General features: G+C 46.8%; 1 protein-coding gene across 1 annotated transcript in view; it reads left to right on the top strand.

The window, feature by feature from the left end:
• DNAJB11 (DnaJ heat shock protein family (Hsp40) member B11) overlaps positions 1–19,143 on the top strand; it is a 45,336-nt gene extending 26,193 nt beyond the window's left edge. The window contains exons 9-10 of the mRNA XM_077275397.1: positions 16,312–16,471; positions 18,986–19,143. Of these exons, the coding sequence (XP_077131512.1) occupies positions 16,312–16,471; positions 18,986–19,050 (225 nt within the window). The 3' untranslated portion in view covers positions 19,051–19,143. The remainder of the gene's footprint in view (positions 1–16,311; positions 16,472–18,985) is intronic.
• Positions 19,144–19,347: the final 204 nt, after the last annotated feature.

Below are 19,347 nucleotides of genomic sequence, written 5' to 3'. Positions count from 1 at the left end.
CCCAGGTCGCTGATTGGTCGTGGCTGTTTTGCCTTGACCAATCAGCGACGGGCACAGTCCGGTGGCAAAATGGCCGCTCCTTACTCCCCGCAGTCAGTGCCTGCTCCATACTCCCCTCCAGTCAGCGCTCACACAGGGTTAATGGCAGCGTTAACGGACCTCGTTATGCCGCGGTGTAACGCACTCCGTTAACGCTGCTATTAACCCTGTGTGACCAAACTTTTACTATTGACGCTGCCTATGCAGCATCAATAGTAAAAAGATCTAATGTTAAAAATAATAATTAAAGAAAAAAATCATTATATACTCACCTTCCGGATCCAGCCCAGGCCTTTCCCGCTCCTCGGGACGCTCCGGTGACCGGTCCATGCATTGCGGTCTCGCGAGATGATGACGTAGCGGTCTCGCGAGACCGCACGTTAACATCTCGCGAGACCGCAATGCACTCTTGGGAGCGACGGGCACAGTCCAGCCGGTCCCTACTCCCCTGCAGTCAGTGTCCCCTCTATACTACTTCCCCCCAGTCAGCGCCCGCCGCCCACATAGTGTTGTAGCAGTCCGTTAAACCGACTGCGTTACACCGCGGTGTAACGCGGTCTGTTAACGCTGCTATTAACCCTATGTCATATCACAAAGAAAATAAAGGCCGCAGCACTCACCAGTTTGCTGATTCAACGTCTTTAATGTGTGTTTAATCCATGGTGCAGATTATATTAGACACATACCAAGAGATAGCGAGGGTGCGGGGAGTGTAGGAGGACGACGGCAGTTTCGTGCAATCAGCACTTCTACGGGTCCATGTGAGATAAAATGATGTAATTTCCTTTTTATAGGCTACATACACATCAATTACAAAACAAATTACTAATGTTAGTGATAAACTTACAACAGTTACAATCCATCCACTATATCAGTATAAATTGTTACATATGCTTACTGAACACAGACGAAATTTATAGGAATACGGCCATATCCAACTTATCATTCAGGCCGAGCGGTCCCTGGGCATTAGCCTTTATAATCTATTTTCCTTCCTCTCTCAATAGGAGCCTATTATGGTTACCTCCCTGAGGTGGAAATTTAACTATTTGAGGCCCGCAAATTGCAGTAATTCAGGATTACTATTATGTTGCTCCTGCATGTGCTTTATAAGCGGCATCCAGCCTTTGCCTGTCAATATTGAGTTGTAGTGCTCTCGAAATCTGGTTACCAGGGGTCGTATTGTTTTACCAATGTAGTAATAGTTACAAGGACAAAAAAATCACATAGACGACAAACTTACTTTTACAAGTTATGAAATCGCATATTTTATGAGTTATACCTCCGATTTTTAATGGATTGTCCAGTCTATGCAAGTGACAAAAGCTGCAATTTTTACATTTAAAATTTCCCTTCGGTAAATCTTTTGTTAACCAGTTATTTTTTACCGGTAATAACCTATTGTGTACCAATAAGTCGCCGAGATTTTTAGTGCGCTTATGTGCGAATTGCGGATCTAAAGTTGTTATTTTCATTAATTCCCTGTCACTTTGTAGAATGTGCCAGTTTTTTCTCACCGCTGCATAAATTGCTTTGTCCATTGGACTATGTTTAAATGTGAAAGTAAATTTTCGGATATTTTTATCACCCAGGGGGGAGTTTTTTATTCTGCGTTTTTAAGTAGTTCAGATTGTGTTAGCTTTCTTTCTCGCTTCATTGGGGGACACAGGTAACCATGGGTGTATGCTACTGTCGCTAGGAGGCTGACACTATGCAAATAAAGAAGTAACTCCTCCCCGGCAGTATACACCCACCGACAGGCACCAGGCAACTCAGTTTTTTGCTTAGTGTCTGTAGGAGGTGGACCTGGATCTAACACCAGATCCGCATTTCTTTTACAGGGGTTTGTTGTGTGTATTAATCATTTCCCCTTTATTTTTCAGATACTCTCTTCAGGGTAACAGGGTGCAGTTTTCTCACCCTGTTTTCCCCACTTTGAGCGACCGAGAGAGCAGTGTGGTATCACCCACATCGCACCCTCTCGGACCCGCTGGGCAGGACTTTGTCCCCTGTCACCCATTTGGGTGTTCAGGGTGACCTTTCCTCTGTGGCCAGTCCTGCCCGTTACCCCTCCTCATCCCTCTCCTCGGAGAGGGCTGAGAGGAAGACGGCGGTCACTTCCAGTGACCCTCTCCCCCCTGTCTAGGGGTCGACGTCTTCTGCGCCGGAGTTCGTGGCGCGGGAAGGAGGACCTCTTCCAGGACCCTCTACTCTGACAAGGGATCCTGATGTGTTCCTCAACTTCAGGTAGTGAATCTTCAAGCAACATGTACTGGGCCCCCCTACCCCCTCCCGCCCTGCAAGCGATTTCTTACCAGGGCCTCTGTTTAATAAGGGAGTGGGCTGTAGTGCTCCTTGTTTCATGCGTCGCTATCGCCGCACGGCAGGTATTTCTTCTCCCCCCCCCCCCCCCTCTTTAATTCAAACCTGCGGGTTTTTTTTCCTTCTTTCAGCGCCCAGCTGACCACGCCCCCTTGCGGCGCCCTGCATCACTGCGGCCAGGAGTCAGCGCTTTCGGGGGGCGTTTCTTCTGCTCCCCCCTTCGGCGCTTGTGCACGCCCACAGTGTCGCGCTGTTCCCGCGTTCTTTAGCCGGCTTCCTCTTCCTGCCAGCGTCTCCTCACCACGGGGGACACAGGATCAGACTCCTGCGGCTTCCGCTGTCGCTGTCCTGTCTGCAGGCTCAGCGCTACTGTTCTCTCGGGCTCTACTCCTCCCTGCAGTTCTTCTCCGCACCTGGACAAGGTAATATCTCTACCTATGTCCGACCCCACCCCGGCCTTTGCCACTACGGTCATCCATTACGCCTGCGCCCTCTGTAAGAAAAAGTGGGCCTCAGGTCAGCCTTTTCCTTTCTGCCCGTCCTGCGTTCCTCCCATCATGTCAGCTCCTCAAGAAGCTCCTAGGTCTCGGGATGAGTGCACCCCCCCTCTCCCGGAGTGGGCTGTTGCAATGTCTCAATCAGTTTCTGACTTACTAAAGTGTCTGTCTCTGGTCCAGGCACTTGAACGTATCTCGCTTCTCTCTAATGCCACCAGTGCCACGAACGCCTCACACGGCGATTTGCTCGCACCTGTTCAAGACCCTTACAGAGGCAGACTGGACAAAAGAGACAGATAAATGACCTTATCTAGATCCTCTTCCAGTTCCCCAGACCACATCGGGATACCCCTATCTGCCCGTTCCCCCTCCTCGCATGCGGATGTCGGGTCTGACCTAACCTCTCAGTCGGATTCTGACTCGAATGCAGATCAGACTTCTGGAACACAGGATATGGTTGATAGCCTTATTTCAGCTATTATTCAGACGCTTGAACTTAAGGAGGATGAGGCAAGCTCTCAGGACGTTCCCGTTGTGTTTAAACGGGTAAAACGTCCCTCTAGGGTTTTTCCTAATCGGAGGGAGTTCGACAACACTACCTCTACACACTGGGAAAACCCTGGTAAGCGTTTCCCTGGCAGAAAACGGCTAGACGTTTTATACCCTTTTCACTCCGACCTTGTCAGCAAATGGTCAGAGTCTCCTAAGGTCGACCCGCCTGTGTCCAGGCTATCCTCTCAGACGGTTCTGTCTATTCCGGACGCGGCCTCTTAAGGATCCCACGGACAGACAAATCGAGGCATTAGCCAAATCGGCGTTTGAGGCTGCTGGAGCCTCCCTTTGCCCTAGTTTCGCCTCCTCATGGGTAGCCAAGGCTGTGTCAGCCTGGGCCAAAACCCTGCGCAGAGGCATTTTGGTCTCTGCTCCTGCGGAGGAACTGTCTGATTTAGCGGATCAGATTTCTCTTGCGGGTAAATATCTCATGAATGCCTCCCTTGATGCGGCGGCCTGCTCGGCTAGGGCTAATAGTAACATTGTAGCCATTCGCCGGGTCCTTTGGCTAAAAGCATGGAACGCAGATCCTGCTTCTAAAAAATCCCTCACTGGTCTACCCTTCCAGGGTTCTAGACTCTTCGGTACGCAGCTGGGTCAAATGATCTCGGACGCTACTGGTGGTAAGAGTACCTCCTTACCCCAGTCCAAGCCAAAACGTACCTTCAACAGGAGGGACCCCCAGTCCTTTCGTCCCTTTCAGTCCTTTGCCTCCACAGGAAACCCCAATCAGGACCGCTCTTTCTCACAAGGAGACCGGAGGAAGCCTTCTTTCAGGCCTCCCCCACGCTGGAGAGCTAAGAGCTACCCCTCAAAACCATCTGGACCTCGGGGCCACAGGTCTTATAATAAAAGATGGGTCGGCCCCACCTGGGAATCCCTCCAGGGTGGGAGGCCGGCTTCTTCTGTTCTCAGAAGTTTGGCTATCTTTAGTCGACGATGCCTGTGTCAGGGAGATCGTCACTTCAGGCTACAAAATAGAATTTTCTTCGCCCCCAGGAAGACGTTTCCTGCTCTCTCGTCCTCCCATCTCCCGGGGCTTCTCCAGGCCGTCGATTCACTCCTCCCCTCAGGAGTCGTAGTTCCGGTTCCTTATCACGAGCGGTTTTCAGGTTTTTACTTGAATCTGTTCGTGGTCCCAAAGAAAGACAGCTCTCTCCATCCAATTTTGGATCTCAAGCGGTTAAACCACCATCTCAGGATTCGACACTTAAGGATGGAATCACTACACTCGGTCGCGTTCATGGAACCAGGAGAGTTCCTGTGTTCCGTGGACATTCGGGACGCGTATCTCCACGTTCCGATTTGCGTACAGCATCAGAGGTTTCTCCGGTTTGCGATCCAAGAACATCATTACCAGTTCACGGCTCTCCCCTTCGGGCTGGCCTCTGCTACCAGGGTCTTTACGAAGGTCATGGCAGCAGTCATGGCCATTCTACGTTCAAAGGGGATTCTGGTAATCCCTTACCTCAACGACCTCTTGATCAAGGGTTTGTCCCGTCGGGATTGCATCCAGAGCCTCCAGCTTACTCTGGACACGCTCATTCGCCTCGGTTGGATAATCAACTACCAGAAGTCATCCTTGATCCCGACTCAACGCTTGGAATTCCTGGGCATGGAATTCGACACCTCTCAGGCTGCGGTCTTCCTCCCCAAGGAGAAGTTCCTTTCTCTTCGTCGGGGTGTCAGAGCGCTAAAGGGTCCGAACCCGCTGTCCCTCCGCCTCGCCATGAGGGTTCTGGGGAAAATGGTCGCTTCGATGGAAGCGGTTTCCTATGCTCAGTTTCACTCTCGTCCCCTCCAGCTGGCCCTTCTAGCCGCCTGGGACAAGAATCCGCTTTCCTTGGACCGTCCGTTTCGCCTGTCTTCCAAAGTGAAACAGTCCCTCTCGGTGGACGCTGTCCACCTCCATTCTGCACAGGAGGTCATTTCTTCCTCCCCGCTGGCAGGTTATCACCACCGACGCCAGTCTCCAGGGTTGGGGAGCGGTCTTTCTCCACCTCACGGCCCAGGGCCGCTGGACTGTTACAAGAGGCACGTCTTCCTATCAACCTCTTGGAACTCCGAGCCATCTTCCTAGCCCTCGTCCACTGGCAGCCCCTCCTCTCGGGAAAGCCGGTCCGCGTTCAGTCGGACAACGCCACAGCCGTGGCCTACATAAACCACCAGGGAGGGACTCGCAGCAGTCAAGTCATGACGGAAGTGGCAAAGATTCTGCGTTGGGCGGAGAGCCACGTTCCCTTCCTCTCAGCCGTCCACATCCCAGGGGTGGACAATTGGGAAGCTGACTTTCTAAGTCGCCAAGGCATCGTTGCGGGCAAGTGGCCTCTCCTTCCCTCAATCTTCAACCAGATTTGTCAGTGGTGGGGCGTCCCAGACGTCGACTTAATGGCCTCCTGGGCGAACCACAAGGTTCCCCAGTACGTTTCCAGATCTCGGGATCCGATGGCCGTCGGATGCGACGCTCTCGTGATCTCGTGGGCCCAGTTCCATATGCCCTATCTTTTCCCACCCCTCCCCTTGATCCCGAGAATCGTCAAAAAGATCAAGTCGGAAGGGGTCCCCGTGCTCTTGGTAGCTCCAGATTGGCCTCGCAGGGCTTGGTACGTGGAACTGGTGAACAGACGTTCCATGGAGGCTACCGGATATACCGGATCTTTCGCAGCCGAATTCTCGGTCTCTGAATTTAATGGTATGGCCGTTGAGGCCGTGGTCCTGAAGGACGCGGGTTTTTCTCACAGCGTCATCCAGACTATGATAAGGGTGAGGAAACCTGCTTCCTCGCGTATCTACCACAGATGTTGGAAGGCCTTTTTCCGATGGTGCAAGGTCAACAGTCTGTTTCCTATGACCTTTTCCCTTCCATCCCTTCTCAGTTTTCTTCAAGCGGGTCTCGATTCGGGACTTTCCCTTAGCACCTTGACGGGTCAGATTTCCGCTCTGTCCATCCTTTTTCAAAGAGACATAGCCTCCCTTCCTCAGGTGCGAACCTTTATTCAGGGGGTCTCGCATATAGCTCCCCCTTATCATCCTCCTGTCAAGCCTTGGGATCTCAACTTCGTCTTAGACGCCCTCCAGCGGGCGCCTTTTGAACCGATCCAGGACATTTCCTTCTCCCTTCTATCTTGGAAGGTAGCCTTCTTGGTCGCCATCACCTCCATCAGAAGAGTGTCGGAGCTGGCGGCATTATCCTGTCGTTCTCCCTTTTTAGTCCTGCACCAGGACAAGGTGGTTCTTCAGCCGGTTCCTTCCTTCTTACCGAAAGTAGTCTCGTCCTTTCACATCCCTTCCTTGTGCCCTTCCCAGTTCATCCCTTGGAGAAATCACTTCACAAGTTGGATATGGTCAGGGCTATCTGGGTTTATCTTTCCAGAACTGCTCCTTTTCATCAGGCCGATCCTCTGTTCATCGTCTCGAAAAGGGCTCCCCGCCTCCAAGTCCACAATTGCACGTAGGATCCGTTCGGCGGTTCCGGAGGCATACCGTGTCCAAGACAAACGGCCTCCTTCAGGGGGGAAGGCTCACTCTACCGGGGGTGAAGGCTCACTCTACCGGGGCTGTGGGAGCTTCCTGGGCAGTTCGTCACCAAGCTTCAGCCTCGCATGTTTGCAAGGCCGCAACATGGTCATCCATTCACACCTTTGTAAAATTCTACAAGGTGCATACTCAGGCTTCTGCGGACGTAAGCCTGGGTAGGAAGATACTGCAGGCAGCGGTTTCTCACTGGCCGACCTAAATCCTCCTTTTCTGCAGAATATCCCACCCTAGGGACTGCTTTTGGACGTCCCATGGTTACCTGTGTCCCCCAATGAAGCGAGAAAGAAAGAGGGATTTTTGGTTCTTACCGTAAAATCTCTCTTGGAGCCTTCATTGGGGGACACAGCACCCTCCCTTGAAGTTGTACCGTGTTGGCTAACATGCCGTTGTTGTGGGTTGGTACATAGGTTGAGTTTTATATTACCTGTTCCTACTACTACTTTTGCACCAACTGAGTTGCCTGGTGCCTGTCGGAGGGTGTATACTGCCGGGGAGGAGTTACTACTTCTTTATTTGCATAGTGTCAGCCTCCTAGTGACAGCAGCATACACCCATGGTTACCTGTGTCCCCCAATGAAGGCTCCAAGAAAGAGATTTTACGGTAAGAACCAAAAATCCCTCTTTTCCGCTTGATCTAAAACTTCTGCTGGATATCCTGTATTTTTAAAACTCGTTTTAAGCTCGGCAATTTGCTGTTTATACACTTTATTGCTATTATTTATTTTTCTTAATCTAACCATTTGGCTATAAGGGATAGCTTTCCTCGTGTGGACTGGATGTGCGCTTTCATAATGCAATAAATTATTTGTCGCAGTTAGTTTTCTGAACACCCTGGTGTTAATTTTCCCGTCTAAGATCTCAACCTTCACGTCCAAAAATTCCAATGAATTTTTATCAAAGCAAGAAGTAAAACACACATTCTCCTCATTATTTTCATTTAAATGTAAAACAAAATTTTTAAAGTCGCATTCCGTACCGTCCCATATGATAAAAATATCATTAGCAAAACGCAGTTAGGTACGTATAAATTTCAAGTAGGGACTATTTATACTTGTGATATATTTTTCCTCAAATGCCGCGAGGAAAAGGTTGGCGAAAACACATGCCACCGGTGTGCCCATCGCGGTGCCCGTTTTTTGTACGTACCATTTATCTATAAATTTAAACGCATTACGGGACAGGACAAATGCAAGACTCTATGACAAAGGAAATGAACGTTTGATCTTTTCCAGTATTTTGTAAGATTTTTTCTATTGCTTCAATTGCGATTGTGGAATTCTCGTGTTTAAGGTTCACAACGTCTATAGAAGCAAAAGTCATCACTGTCTTTTACAAAGGCCGGAATTTTTTTCAGCAGAGGCTTTAACAACCAGTCCAAATAATGTGTCTAATATAATCTGCACCATGGATTAAAGACACATTAAAGACGTTGAATCAGCAAACTTTTGAGTGCCGCTGCCTTTATTTTCTTTGTGATATGGAATAGTGGATGGACATGATTTATTAAGCTGAGCACCAGAATTCCAGTTGCTTTTGACTGTCGGCAGGCGAATGGATAAAGAGGATTGAAAAAGGCAAAGGGTTTTGCTGTGTATGATATAGTCCTAGTGCCATTCCATTTCTGAAATTAACCCTATGTGATGAGCTTTTTACTATTGATGCTGCCTATGCAGCATCAATAATAAAAAGATACAATGTTAAAAATAATAATAAAAAAAAAAATCGTGATATACTCACCTTTCGTCGCCTCCGCAGCAGCTTTTCCTGCAGCTCGCGGTGCTCCGGTCCCACCGCTTCGCTGATTGGTCGCGACCAATCAGTGACATTGCCGTGGGATTTAAATCCCGCTTCGCTTCGCTGATTGCTCGCGCCCAGCCGGCGCGACCAATCAGCAACATTGGCGCGGGATCTAATGTTAAAAAAAAAAAAAAAAATCGTTATATGCTCACCTTTCTGATCCAGCCCAGGCCTTTCCCGCTCCTCGCGACGCTCCGGTGACCGTTCTCGCGAGACCGCTACGTCATCATCTCGCGAGACCGCAATGCACTCTTGGGACCGGAGCATCGCGAGGAGCATCTGTAAATGCCTCGGCTGGATCTGAGGGGCGACAGAAGGTGAGTATATAACTATTTTTTATTTTAAACAGGGATATGGTGCCCACATTGTTATATACTACGTGGACTGTGTTAGATACTGCGTGGGCTGTGTTATATACTACATATCTGGGCAATATACTATGTGGCTGGGCAATATGCTACGTGGCTGGGCAGTATGCTACGTGGCTGGGCAGTATGCTACGTGGCTGGGCAGTATGCTACGTGGCTGGGCAGTATGCTACGTGGCTGGGCAGTATGCTACGTGGCTGGGCAGTATGCTACGTGGCTGGGCTGTATGCTACGTGGCTGGGCTGTATGCTACGTGGCTGGGCTGTATGCTACGTGGCTGGGCTGTATGCTACGTGGCTGGGCTGTATGCTACGTGGCTGGGCTGTATGCTACGTGGCTGGGCTGTATGCTACGTGGCTGGGCTGTATGCTACGTGGCTGGGCTGTATGCTACGTGGCTGGGCTGTATGCTACGTGGCTGGGCTGTATGCTACGTGGCTGGGCTGTATGCTACGTGGCTGGGCTGTATGCTACGTGGCTGGGCTGTATGCTACGTGGCTGGGCTGTATGCTACGTGGCTGGGCTGTATGCTACGTGGCTGGGCTGTATGCTACGTGGCTGGGCTGTATGCTACGTGGCTGGGCTGTATGCTACGTGGCTGGGCTGTATGCTACGTGGCTGGGCTGTATGCTACGTGGCTTGGCTGTATGCTACGTGGCTGGGCTGTATGCTACGTGGCTGGGCTGTATGCTACGTGGCTGGGCTGTATGCTACGTGGCTGGGCTGTATGCTACGTGGCTGGGCTGTATGCTACGTGGCTGTGCTGTTTGCTACGTGGCTGTGCTGTTTGCTACGTGGCTGTGCTGTTTGCTACGTGGCTGTGCTGTTTGCTACGTGGCTGTGCTGTTTGCTACGTGGCTGTGCTGTTTGCTGCGTGGCTGTGCTGTTTGCTGCGTGGCTGTGCTGTTTGCTGCGTGGCTGTGCTGCGTGGCTGTGCTGCGTGGCTGTGCTGCGTGGCTGTGCTGCGTGGCTGTGCTGCGTGGCTGTGCTGCGTGGCTGTGCTGCGTGGCTGTGCTGCGTGGCTGTGCTGCGTGGCTGTGCTGCGTGGCTGTGCTGCGTGGCTGTGCTGCGTGGCTGTGCTGCGTGGCTGTGCTGCGTGGCTGTGCTGCGTGGCTGTGCTGCGTGCTGCGTGGCTGTGCTGCGTGGCTGTGCTGCGTGGCTGTGCTGCGTGGCTGTGCTGCGTGGCTGTGCTGCGTGGCTGTGCTGCGTGGCTGTGCTGCGTGGCTGTGCTGCGTGGCTGTGCTGCGTGGCTGTGCTGCGTGGCCGTGCTGCGTGGCCGTGCTGCGTGGCCGTGCTGCGTGCTGCGTGGCCGTGCTATATTTCTCTGCTGTATCTGTGCATCATGAATCGTGGTATGTGTTTAAGAGGGGGGCCCACTGAGACTCTTTCGCCCGGTGCCCTCAAAAACCTGGAGCCGGCCCTGGCTTCACTGATTGGTCACGCCCGGCCGCGAACAATCAGCGATAGTCGCAGCCCGCGAATTGGCGCGGAATTTGAACCACGCTTCACTAATTGGTCGCGCCCTGCCGGCCGAATCCTGTGTATAAATTGCATTATTCTGAAAACTTCAGAAATAAACTACATACATATTCTAGAATACCCGATGCGTTAGAATCGGGCCACCATCTAGTTGCCTCATAAAGGGATAGTGATCAGAATTGTAAAAATTGGCTTGGTCATTAACATGCAAACCACCCTGGGGGGTAAAGGGAATTAAAAAAAAAAAAAAAAAAATCAGACTTTTTACTACTTTCCGTTTTTAACCCTTTAGTGACAGCCGTACACAATCACTAAATGAGCTGGACTCGGGAGCTGTGCCCGCGCCATACAACACAGGTGATGGCTGCATTACACAGCCTGCTCTCGAGAGTAACAAAATAACCATTTAAAAGTTTAACACTTAAAATGTCTTTATCAGACTTGACTGCAGCATTTAAAAGGTATCCGTGATGGCCACTCAGTGCCAGCTGAGTTTATCAGCACCACATAATCACGTCATCTGCTATCATTGTATGAAGCAGACTTAAGGCCCCGTCTCACATAGCGATTTACCAACGATCACGACCAGCGATACGACCTGGCCGTGATCGTTGGTAAGTCGCTGTGTGGTCGCTGGGGAGCTGTCACACAGACCGCTCTCCCCAGCGACCAACGATCAGGGGAACGACTTCGGCATCGTTGAAACTGTCTTCAACGATGCCGAAGTCCCCCTGCAGCACCCGGGTAACCAGGGTAAACATCGGGTTACTAAGCGCAGGGCCGCGCTTAGTAACCCGATGTTTACCCTGGTTACCAAAAAAAACAAACAGTACATACTCGCCTTTCGGTGTCCAGGTCCCTTGCCGTCTGCTTCCTGCTCTGACTGAGCCGCCGTACAGTGAGAGCAGAGCGCAGCGGTGACGTCACTGCTGTGCTCTCACTTCTCACTGTACGGTGGCTCAGTCAGAGCAGGAAGCAGACGGCAAGGGACCTGGACACCGAAAGGCGAGTATGTACTGTTTGTTTTTTTTGGTAACCAGGGTAAACATCGGGTTACTAAGCGCGGCCCTGCGCTTAGTAACCCGATGTTTACCCTGGTTACCAGTGAAGACATCGCTGGATCGGTGTCACACACACCGATTCAGCGATGTCAGCGGGGCCTCAACGACCAAAAAAAGGTCCAGGCCATTCCGACACGACCAGCGATCTCGCAGCAGGGGCCTGATCGCTGGTACGTGTCACACATAGCGAGATCGCTATGGAGGTCGCTGTTGCGTCACAAAACTTGTGACTCAGCAGCGATCTCGCTAGCGATCTCGCTATGTGAGACGGGGCCTTTAGGAACTGAGCCTTCTCCATACCGCAGGTGACAGCTGCATTACACAGCCGGCACTCGAGTAACTGATTCTGTTCACCCTTTAAATGCCACTGTCAGGAAAGACAGCAGTGTTTAAAAGGTATCCAAGAAATCACTTCCTTTCCCCCTAAAGTCGATGGAGAAAATGTGTTAAATTAATAAAAATTAACATATTGTACCTTGTATCATCATTTCCCCATCTAATATAATATATATATATAAATATATATATATATATATATATATATATATATATATATATATATATATATATATATATATATATATATATATATATATATATATATATAATTGTCTACGGGGTACTTCCGTCTTTCTGTCGGAAACTTCCGCCACGGAGATCCCGCTTCGCTGATTGGTCTCGCCAGCTTCCTGTCATGGCTGCAGTGACCAATCAGCGACGGGCACAGTCTGATTAGTCCCTCCCTACTCCCCTGCAGTCAGTGCCCGCTCCATACTCCCCTCCGGTCACCGCTCACACAGGGTTAATGCCAGCTGTAACGGACCGTGTTATGCCACGGGTAACGCACTCTGTTACCGCTATTAACCCTGTGTGTACCCAACTTTTTACTATTGATGCTGCCTATGCAGCATCAATAGTAAAAAGATCTAATGTTAAAAATAATTTAAAAAAACCCCCAAAAAACTGCTATTCTCACTTTCCGTCGTCGGACGATGCGCTCACGCCTGCCGCCAACTTCCGTTCCCAGAGATGCATTGCGAAATTACCCAGAAGACTTAGCGGTCTCGCGAGACCGCTAAGTCATCTTGGTAATTTCGCAATGCATCCTGGGAACGGAAGATGGCGGCAGCCGCGCGCGCATTGCCAGAGCTTCGCTGGATCCCGACGGGTGAGTGTATAACTACTTTTTATTCTAATTATTATTTTTTTTTTTAACAGGGATATGGTGCCCACACTGCTAAATACTACGTGGGCTGTGTTATATACTGCGTGGCTGCTATATACTACATGGGCAGTGTTATATACTACGTGCCCTGTGTTATATACTGCGTGGCCTGTGCTATATACTACGTCGCCTGTGTTATATACTGCTTGGCTGCTATATTCTTCGTGGGATGTGTTATATACTGTTTGGGCTGTGTTTTATACTGTGTGGCCACTGTTGTATACTGCGTGGCCTGTATTAACGCATCGGCTATTCTACAATATGTATGTATGTATGTATATAGCAGCCACATACTACGTGGCCTGTGCTATATACTATTTGTCTGCTATATACTACATAGCTCCTATATACTACGTGGCCTGTGCTATATACTATGTGGCTGCTATATACATGCATACATATTCTAGAATACCCGATGCGTTAGAATCGGGCCACCATCTAGTATAAAAATATTCATTCCATATGGAAAAATTATAGAAACACCATATTTGTCCCCTACCACCACCCCCACTAAAAAAAAAAGTAATAAAAAGTAATGAAAATGCTGCCGAGAATGATTTGGGCTCAGCTTCTCACATGTGCTGTACGTGTGTACATTAGGGTGTTTCATTTTGTATGGTAAAAATTAAAATGTCAAATATTTGCAGACTTTGCTTACGCCCCGAGTCTCACTAATGTAAAAAGTATATATGCCAAATTTCAAGACAATCGAACAATATTTAGAGGTTGCACACTTTTATCCGTTTAATAAAAGTATGCAAAAAAAAGACTTTCAATGTTAAATATTTTTTATTAGAAATTCAAACAATTAAAAACTTAGAACAATTGTGACAATAAACAGTAACCTTGATGGGCAGTATCATACGTATTAAATGATTTACACTAATGTGCTGTGAAAGATGCAACTCCTTTTGTTCACTTGGTGACAGCTTTTCTATGATACTCGGCAACTCTTAACAAGAACTGTTTCTGTTGTTCATCTCTGATTGAATTATTAAAATTCTTTATCAGAGCAATGCCCCTTTCTGTGGTGTCACTCACCACCTTAAGAGCATTGACAGAGCTTCTTAGTGTATCACTGCAATATTTTTCTACGTCGTGGATCCCAAACAATTCAAAGAATGTCTTTGTTTTACTTGTAACAAAATCGCTGAGGTCTTTTCCTTCAAAAACTAGGTTTTTACCTTCCAACCATTTCAGTTCCTTATTCTTTGCAGGTTTCATTCTTAAATTTTCAAACATCTTATCCATCTCAGCCTGACACATACGTTCATCCAAAAATGCCAATCCTATGTAAGTTTCTGACAGTTACCAAATGTGTCTCTTAGCCACTGTGAGGGCACTTTCTCTGACATCTTTATCTGGATAATATTGGAAAAGCTGTAGCATCTCCAAATCATTCTTTGGAGCCCATCGACTTACAACTGCCCCGTGCCAAAAGCGGACGTACAGTATATTAGACAGACAAAACGTGCTGCTTTTCAATTCGGTATTAAAAATATGCAATTGTTTATTGAATAGCACAATTTTGAGTACATATATGGCCTTTGCCATCCACCTTGCTTCAGTCAGAGCCCTAAATTCAAAATTTTCATTCCAACCTCCAAGAAATAGAAGTGATAGTTGTAATAGCTCTTTGTAACCTTCTCTTGGATGACTGCCATCTTTCAAGACATTGTTGAGGTAGTCCACCATTTTCACACGTTGTTCTTCTAGAAAACCTTGAATGGGATTTTCTTCATCTAACATTGTGGAATAGGACTTCTTATCAACTGAATTCCACTGATTTTGGAACTTTCGGAAAATCTGGATGTCAGGACCACTTGATGGTATGTTACAACAGTTACCAAACACTCCTTTCAAGATTAATTTGTGGGTGTGGTGGCGGCAAGCCAATCACAACAATGGTCGCCCAAATTCAGTTTCAATTCTGATACATGCTCCTTGGATCATTCCTGTATTAAATGCAGTTGTATCAAAAGATATACCAATGATGCGGTCATGTAGTGTGAATCGGTCCACCTCATGAATAATAACGTCAGCCATTAGCTCTCCAGTACCTTTCTGGGCAACAGGTACGCCAAGCAAATTCTCAAAATCTTTTCCAGTTACAAGAACAGCAACTCTATCTTCTAGAGTTTTGACACTCCCACAGGCAACCAAGGGCAACAATTTACTATCCCAATGTAAGACCAAATGAGGATTTTCAAACAGTGACTTTTTCATGTTCTCAGCCATTTGTCTTCTGTTAAATCGCCCAAGCTCAGAAAATGGTAGATGGAGATATGGAAATGCATGAAACATCGTGACCAAGGCTTTTTGCAGTTGCAATAAATGAACTACTTGCTTGTCGAATGGAGATTTGTTCTCGATCCCATGTAGACGTGAGTGTATGATCAAGAGGTTTTAGTCTACGACCTGTACAAGACTTTTTCACTGGTGGTGCAGAAAATTTGTCCTCTTCGTGAATTGATGATGATGGAGATGAGACGGAGTGTTTCACTATAACTGTCTAGCTCATTTTGGCAATTTCTTTTTAATGTTTTCATCTTGTATGCCTCCTTTTTTTTCTGTATTTATTTTTCTTTTTAATTTGTGAGGCAAGAACCTTATCTACACCACTCATTGATGAACTCATACAATCCTCTCTTTGTGACATAAGGAATGCTTTATCGTCTTCTAGTAAGCTAATCATGGACATCACATTTTGCCTGGCAATATCAAATAGCTCAACAAGATCACCTTTCCATATCTGCTGCTTCATATTTGCTTTGTCAGTGTTTCTTGATTTCTCTTTACCCAGATGTTGATATTCCTTGTATAACTTCTGTACACGAGTTTGGATATTCTCCTCTGTCATGACACGGATACTTGCTTTCTTCCACACTTCCTGTAGTTTAATACTTGTGGATTTAGCAGCACACAAGAATGTTCCTTTCATTTCCTTGTGATGGTAAATAAAAACTAAAAGCACTTGTTCCTTGGAAGGGAGTCGAGCTCCCAAAAATTCACCACCAGTCACCTTTTCAAGTAACCAAATTCCCTTTCTAGTACTCATTTTCAGTTTAGCTATCTGCAAAACATAATAGAAACACAACATACACATTAGTTTGATGTCGATGATACATGTTCATGAATTTCAGTACTTTCAGATAAAAGTGATCAAAGTGTGCAACCCCTAAATATTAATCGATTTCGCTAATTTTTTTTACATGGATCTTTTAGATGACTTAGACCAAAGATTCAAGCAAAGTCATATGAAAATCATAACTTTGGAAAAATGAAACACCCTAGTGTACATGGATGGTGGATGTCATGAAGGGGTTAACAATGTCTTCTATTACTCTTGAACTATTCGGGCACATCCAGTTTATGGAGCATAGAAGCTTTTAGAAAACTTTTCATTTCATTCATTCTGATTTAATTTACTCATAGGTTCATATAATGCGAGATAAAATAACAAAACCAGGAGCGAAGCTTTGGAAGAAAGGAGAAGGCCTTCCAAATTTTGACAATAATAACATTAAAGGATCCCTTGTTATTACTTTTGATGTGGAGTTTCCAAAGGAACAGCTAACGGAGGAGCAAAAAAATGGTATGTATCTGCTTCCAAAATTAAAGGAAGGAAATCAGCACAGGTTAATCCTCTTGTTTTCATCAAATTAACATTTCATTTTATTGGCCCAATTCATCAAGACTGGCGATTTTCAAATGTATAATTGGTAGTGAAAAGTTGAACTTCATGGACGAAAGTCTTTTTTCAACCTATGTAACTATGATGGGAGGCGTAGTGGAGTCAGACGCTCGTGATCCATGAAGAGGTGCATGTGTCTTCATGAGTCTGGAGTATCTGATGGGTCCCAGACTGGGGTAAGATTTCTGGCACAGCTAGACATGAGTGAGGCGAGCTGGGGGGTCACCCCCTCTCCCGCCCCCAACTTTGCCCATCTTGGCAAAGCTGGGATAAACTGGCGTGGAAACACTTACCGTAGTTGCTAAATATTTGCAGCTGTACCAAAGTTTTGCCACTTTTCAAAGCATTTTATGCCATATTTCTGACAAAACTGCTTTGTTAAATTAGGGACAAAGTATTTTCAAAATCATGTCAATATCTTTGGAAATCTTACTGATTTAGCAATTTATTTACAGAGAGAGGCTACTTGGAAAGTTATATTCGGTAGACAAACAGGCCATGTGGCCACCATTGGTAAAAGCTCATCATTGCTCAGACAGTAGACTGGTCTAATCTGTATGTGAATAGCCAGCATACAATATGATATTACTGAATGAAAGGCCCTCCACAACTTTCTCCAGCCATGGCGTGTGATCATCTGAGGCTTCTGATATAAGGCCTGCAGGGATCACCTGTCTGGTTCCAAGTCATCCGTTTAATAAGTGGGCTGTTTTGATGAGACCACCTCTTTAAAAGAAAATGACTAGAAGTTATGTGTTAAAGCCGATGGCCCAATTCATCAAGACCAGCGCACACAATGAATCCAGCATGTCTAAAAAGTGGCATACGCCTCGCCACAAGTGTTACTTGGGTAAGATTTGTGGCGTAATTAACGCTGCTGCTTGTCATGAATTTGACAGCAGGGATTGTCATGCCCCTTTGTTGGAGCTGTGCGAAAATGGTGTGCAAGTGTCAAAAGTTTAGAACACCCTTGCATTGCGCCAATATTTTGAGGATTTTTATATCAGAATTTCGGCAAAATGGCTTTCTTGAATTGGGCCTTTTAGTTTTAAAAAATAAATGCTTGTTAATTAAAATCAAAGGGATTTTCCCCTGAGTTATTCATGATATATCAAAGGATATGCCATACATGTCTGATAGAACAGGGGTCCCCTAATTCCTTGTTCTGTCCGGCACTTAATTACCAGTGAGTGGAAAGGTAGATGCGCATGTGTCCGCTCTCTCCGTTGTCGAGCAAATGAATGAAGGGAGCCAAAGCATGTGCTCCACCTCATCATTCACTGGTGCTCAACCACCAGCCCTAATCTGGCATCAGGGGACCCTCCATTGTGGAAACAGGTGATGGTCCCAGAGTTGGGACTCGCATCTATCAGAAACTTCTGACTAGTAATGGATGAACCCAAACAGTAAAGTTCGGGGTCCATACCGAACACCTAGTGTCCGTGCACGGACTTCTCAAGGAAGTGGGGTCGTTGTTGGGTTGATGTCTGCTTTGTAATGTCAGTGGACATCAAGCCCACAGGTTAGTAGTGGAGAAGCTTGTATAAGACGCCTTTCCATTACTAACCCCATGGTCATATTGCAAAAAATACACAGACAGAATAAAGTTCGTTAATTGAAAGAAGACAGACTCCTTTTATTTTAAATAAACACTCCCGGTCCCTCTATTCCCATTTATTACTGTAAAATAAAAAGCAATGAACTATTATATTACTTACCTGTCCGACAAGAAGACAATCCATGTCTGTCCCATGAAAAACTCCAGTTCTGCTACATCTGGGTGGTTTGTTTTGCGGTAGCATGAGATAGAAGCGTGATTACACTTCTGCGGTGTGTATCGCTGACGTGAGAAAGGTCACCGGAGTTCATAGCTGATGAACCCCGGAAACTTCACGGATGTCACCGCTTCCATTGTGAGAAAGTTCTCACATGGCGCTTTGGCCTGCGGTAACTAACGTACTGATGATCTGATTCAGTGTTTCTTGTGCTGTCACACAGCTGACAGCGTGGGAAACACTGGATGTACGGGCCCCCATTCATTTGATGGGGGTCGGGGTCCTACAAATTGATTTCCACCACCTCAAATATTTTACCCTTGAACCATAGAACTATCCAGTGTGATTTTCATTTGATAGACGTGGCATTGGTGAGGCGCATGTAGCATTGGCAGGATCACATGAGCTGTGTGTGTACACAGTATATAGAATATATCCGGCCTGTAAAACTGTACTGATTATTGTCAGGATTTACAGGCTCTAGACCAACAGATCTGAGCACTTTTTTTGTTGTTGTTGAATACAGTATACAGTATACAGTATTTGTAACTAGGATATGATTTCTTATAGATTCTTATTTTTGTGAAACACATCACATAACCAAAGTGCGATAATCTTGTTTTTTTTTCTTGTGCTTTAGGTGTCCAACAGCTGTTGAAACATGGATCGGTGCAGAAGGTTTATAATGGACTTCAGGGTTATTAATGACATTTAGGCAAAAGAGCAACTGGATCTATTTATTCTGGGTTTCCTTTTTGGTGTTTTTTTTAATATAAATAAATGATCCATTGAATTGGTCCTCATATAGTTTGCAGCATTTTTATATCTGATCAAAAGTGATGAAACCTGCAACAGGGCACAGAATCCCATAAATAACTCCGTCATCATTACATTCCTGGTACTGCATATTTTACACACCGCTACTTATTGTGGCATATTGGAGTCAGGAAGGATTTTGCCTTTCTCTGTGGCCACACACCCCATTAATGGCAATACAGAAGA

This window comes from Ranitomeya variabilis, chromosome 7 (assembly GCF_051348905.1).
Source record: "Ranitomeya variabilis isolate aRanVar5 chromosome 7, aRanVar5.hap1, whole genome shotgun sequence".
NCBI classification, from domain to species: Eukaryota; Metazoa; Chordata; class Amphibia; order Anura; family Dendrobatidae; genus Ranitomeya; species Ranitomeya variabilis.
This window is presented reverse-complemented; position numbering and strand designations above follow the sequence as displayed.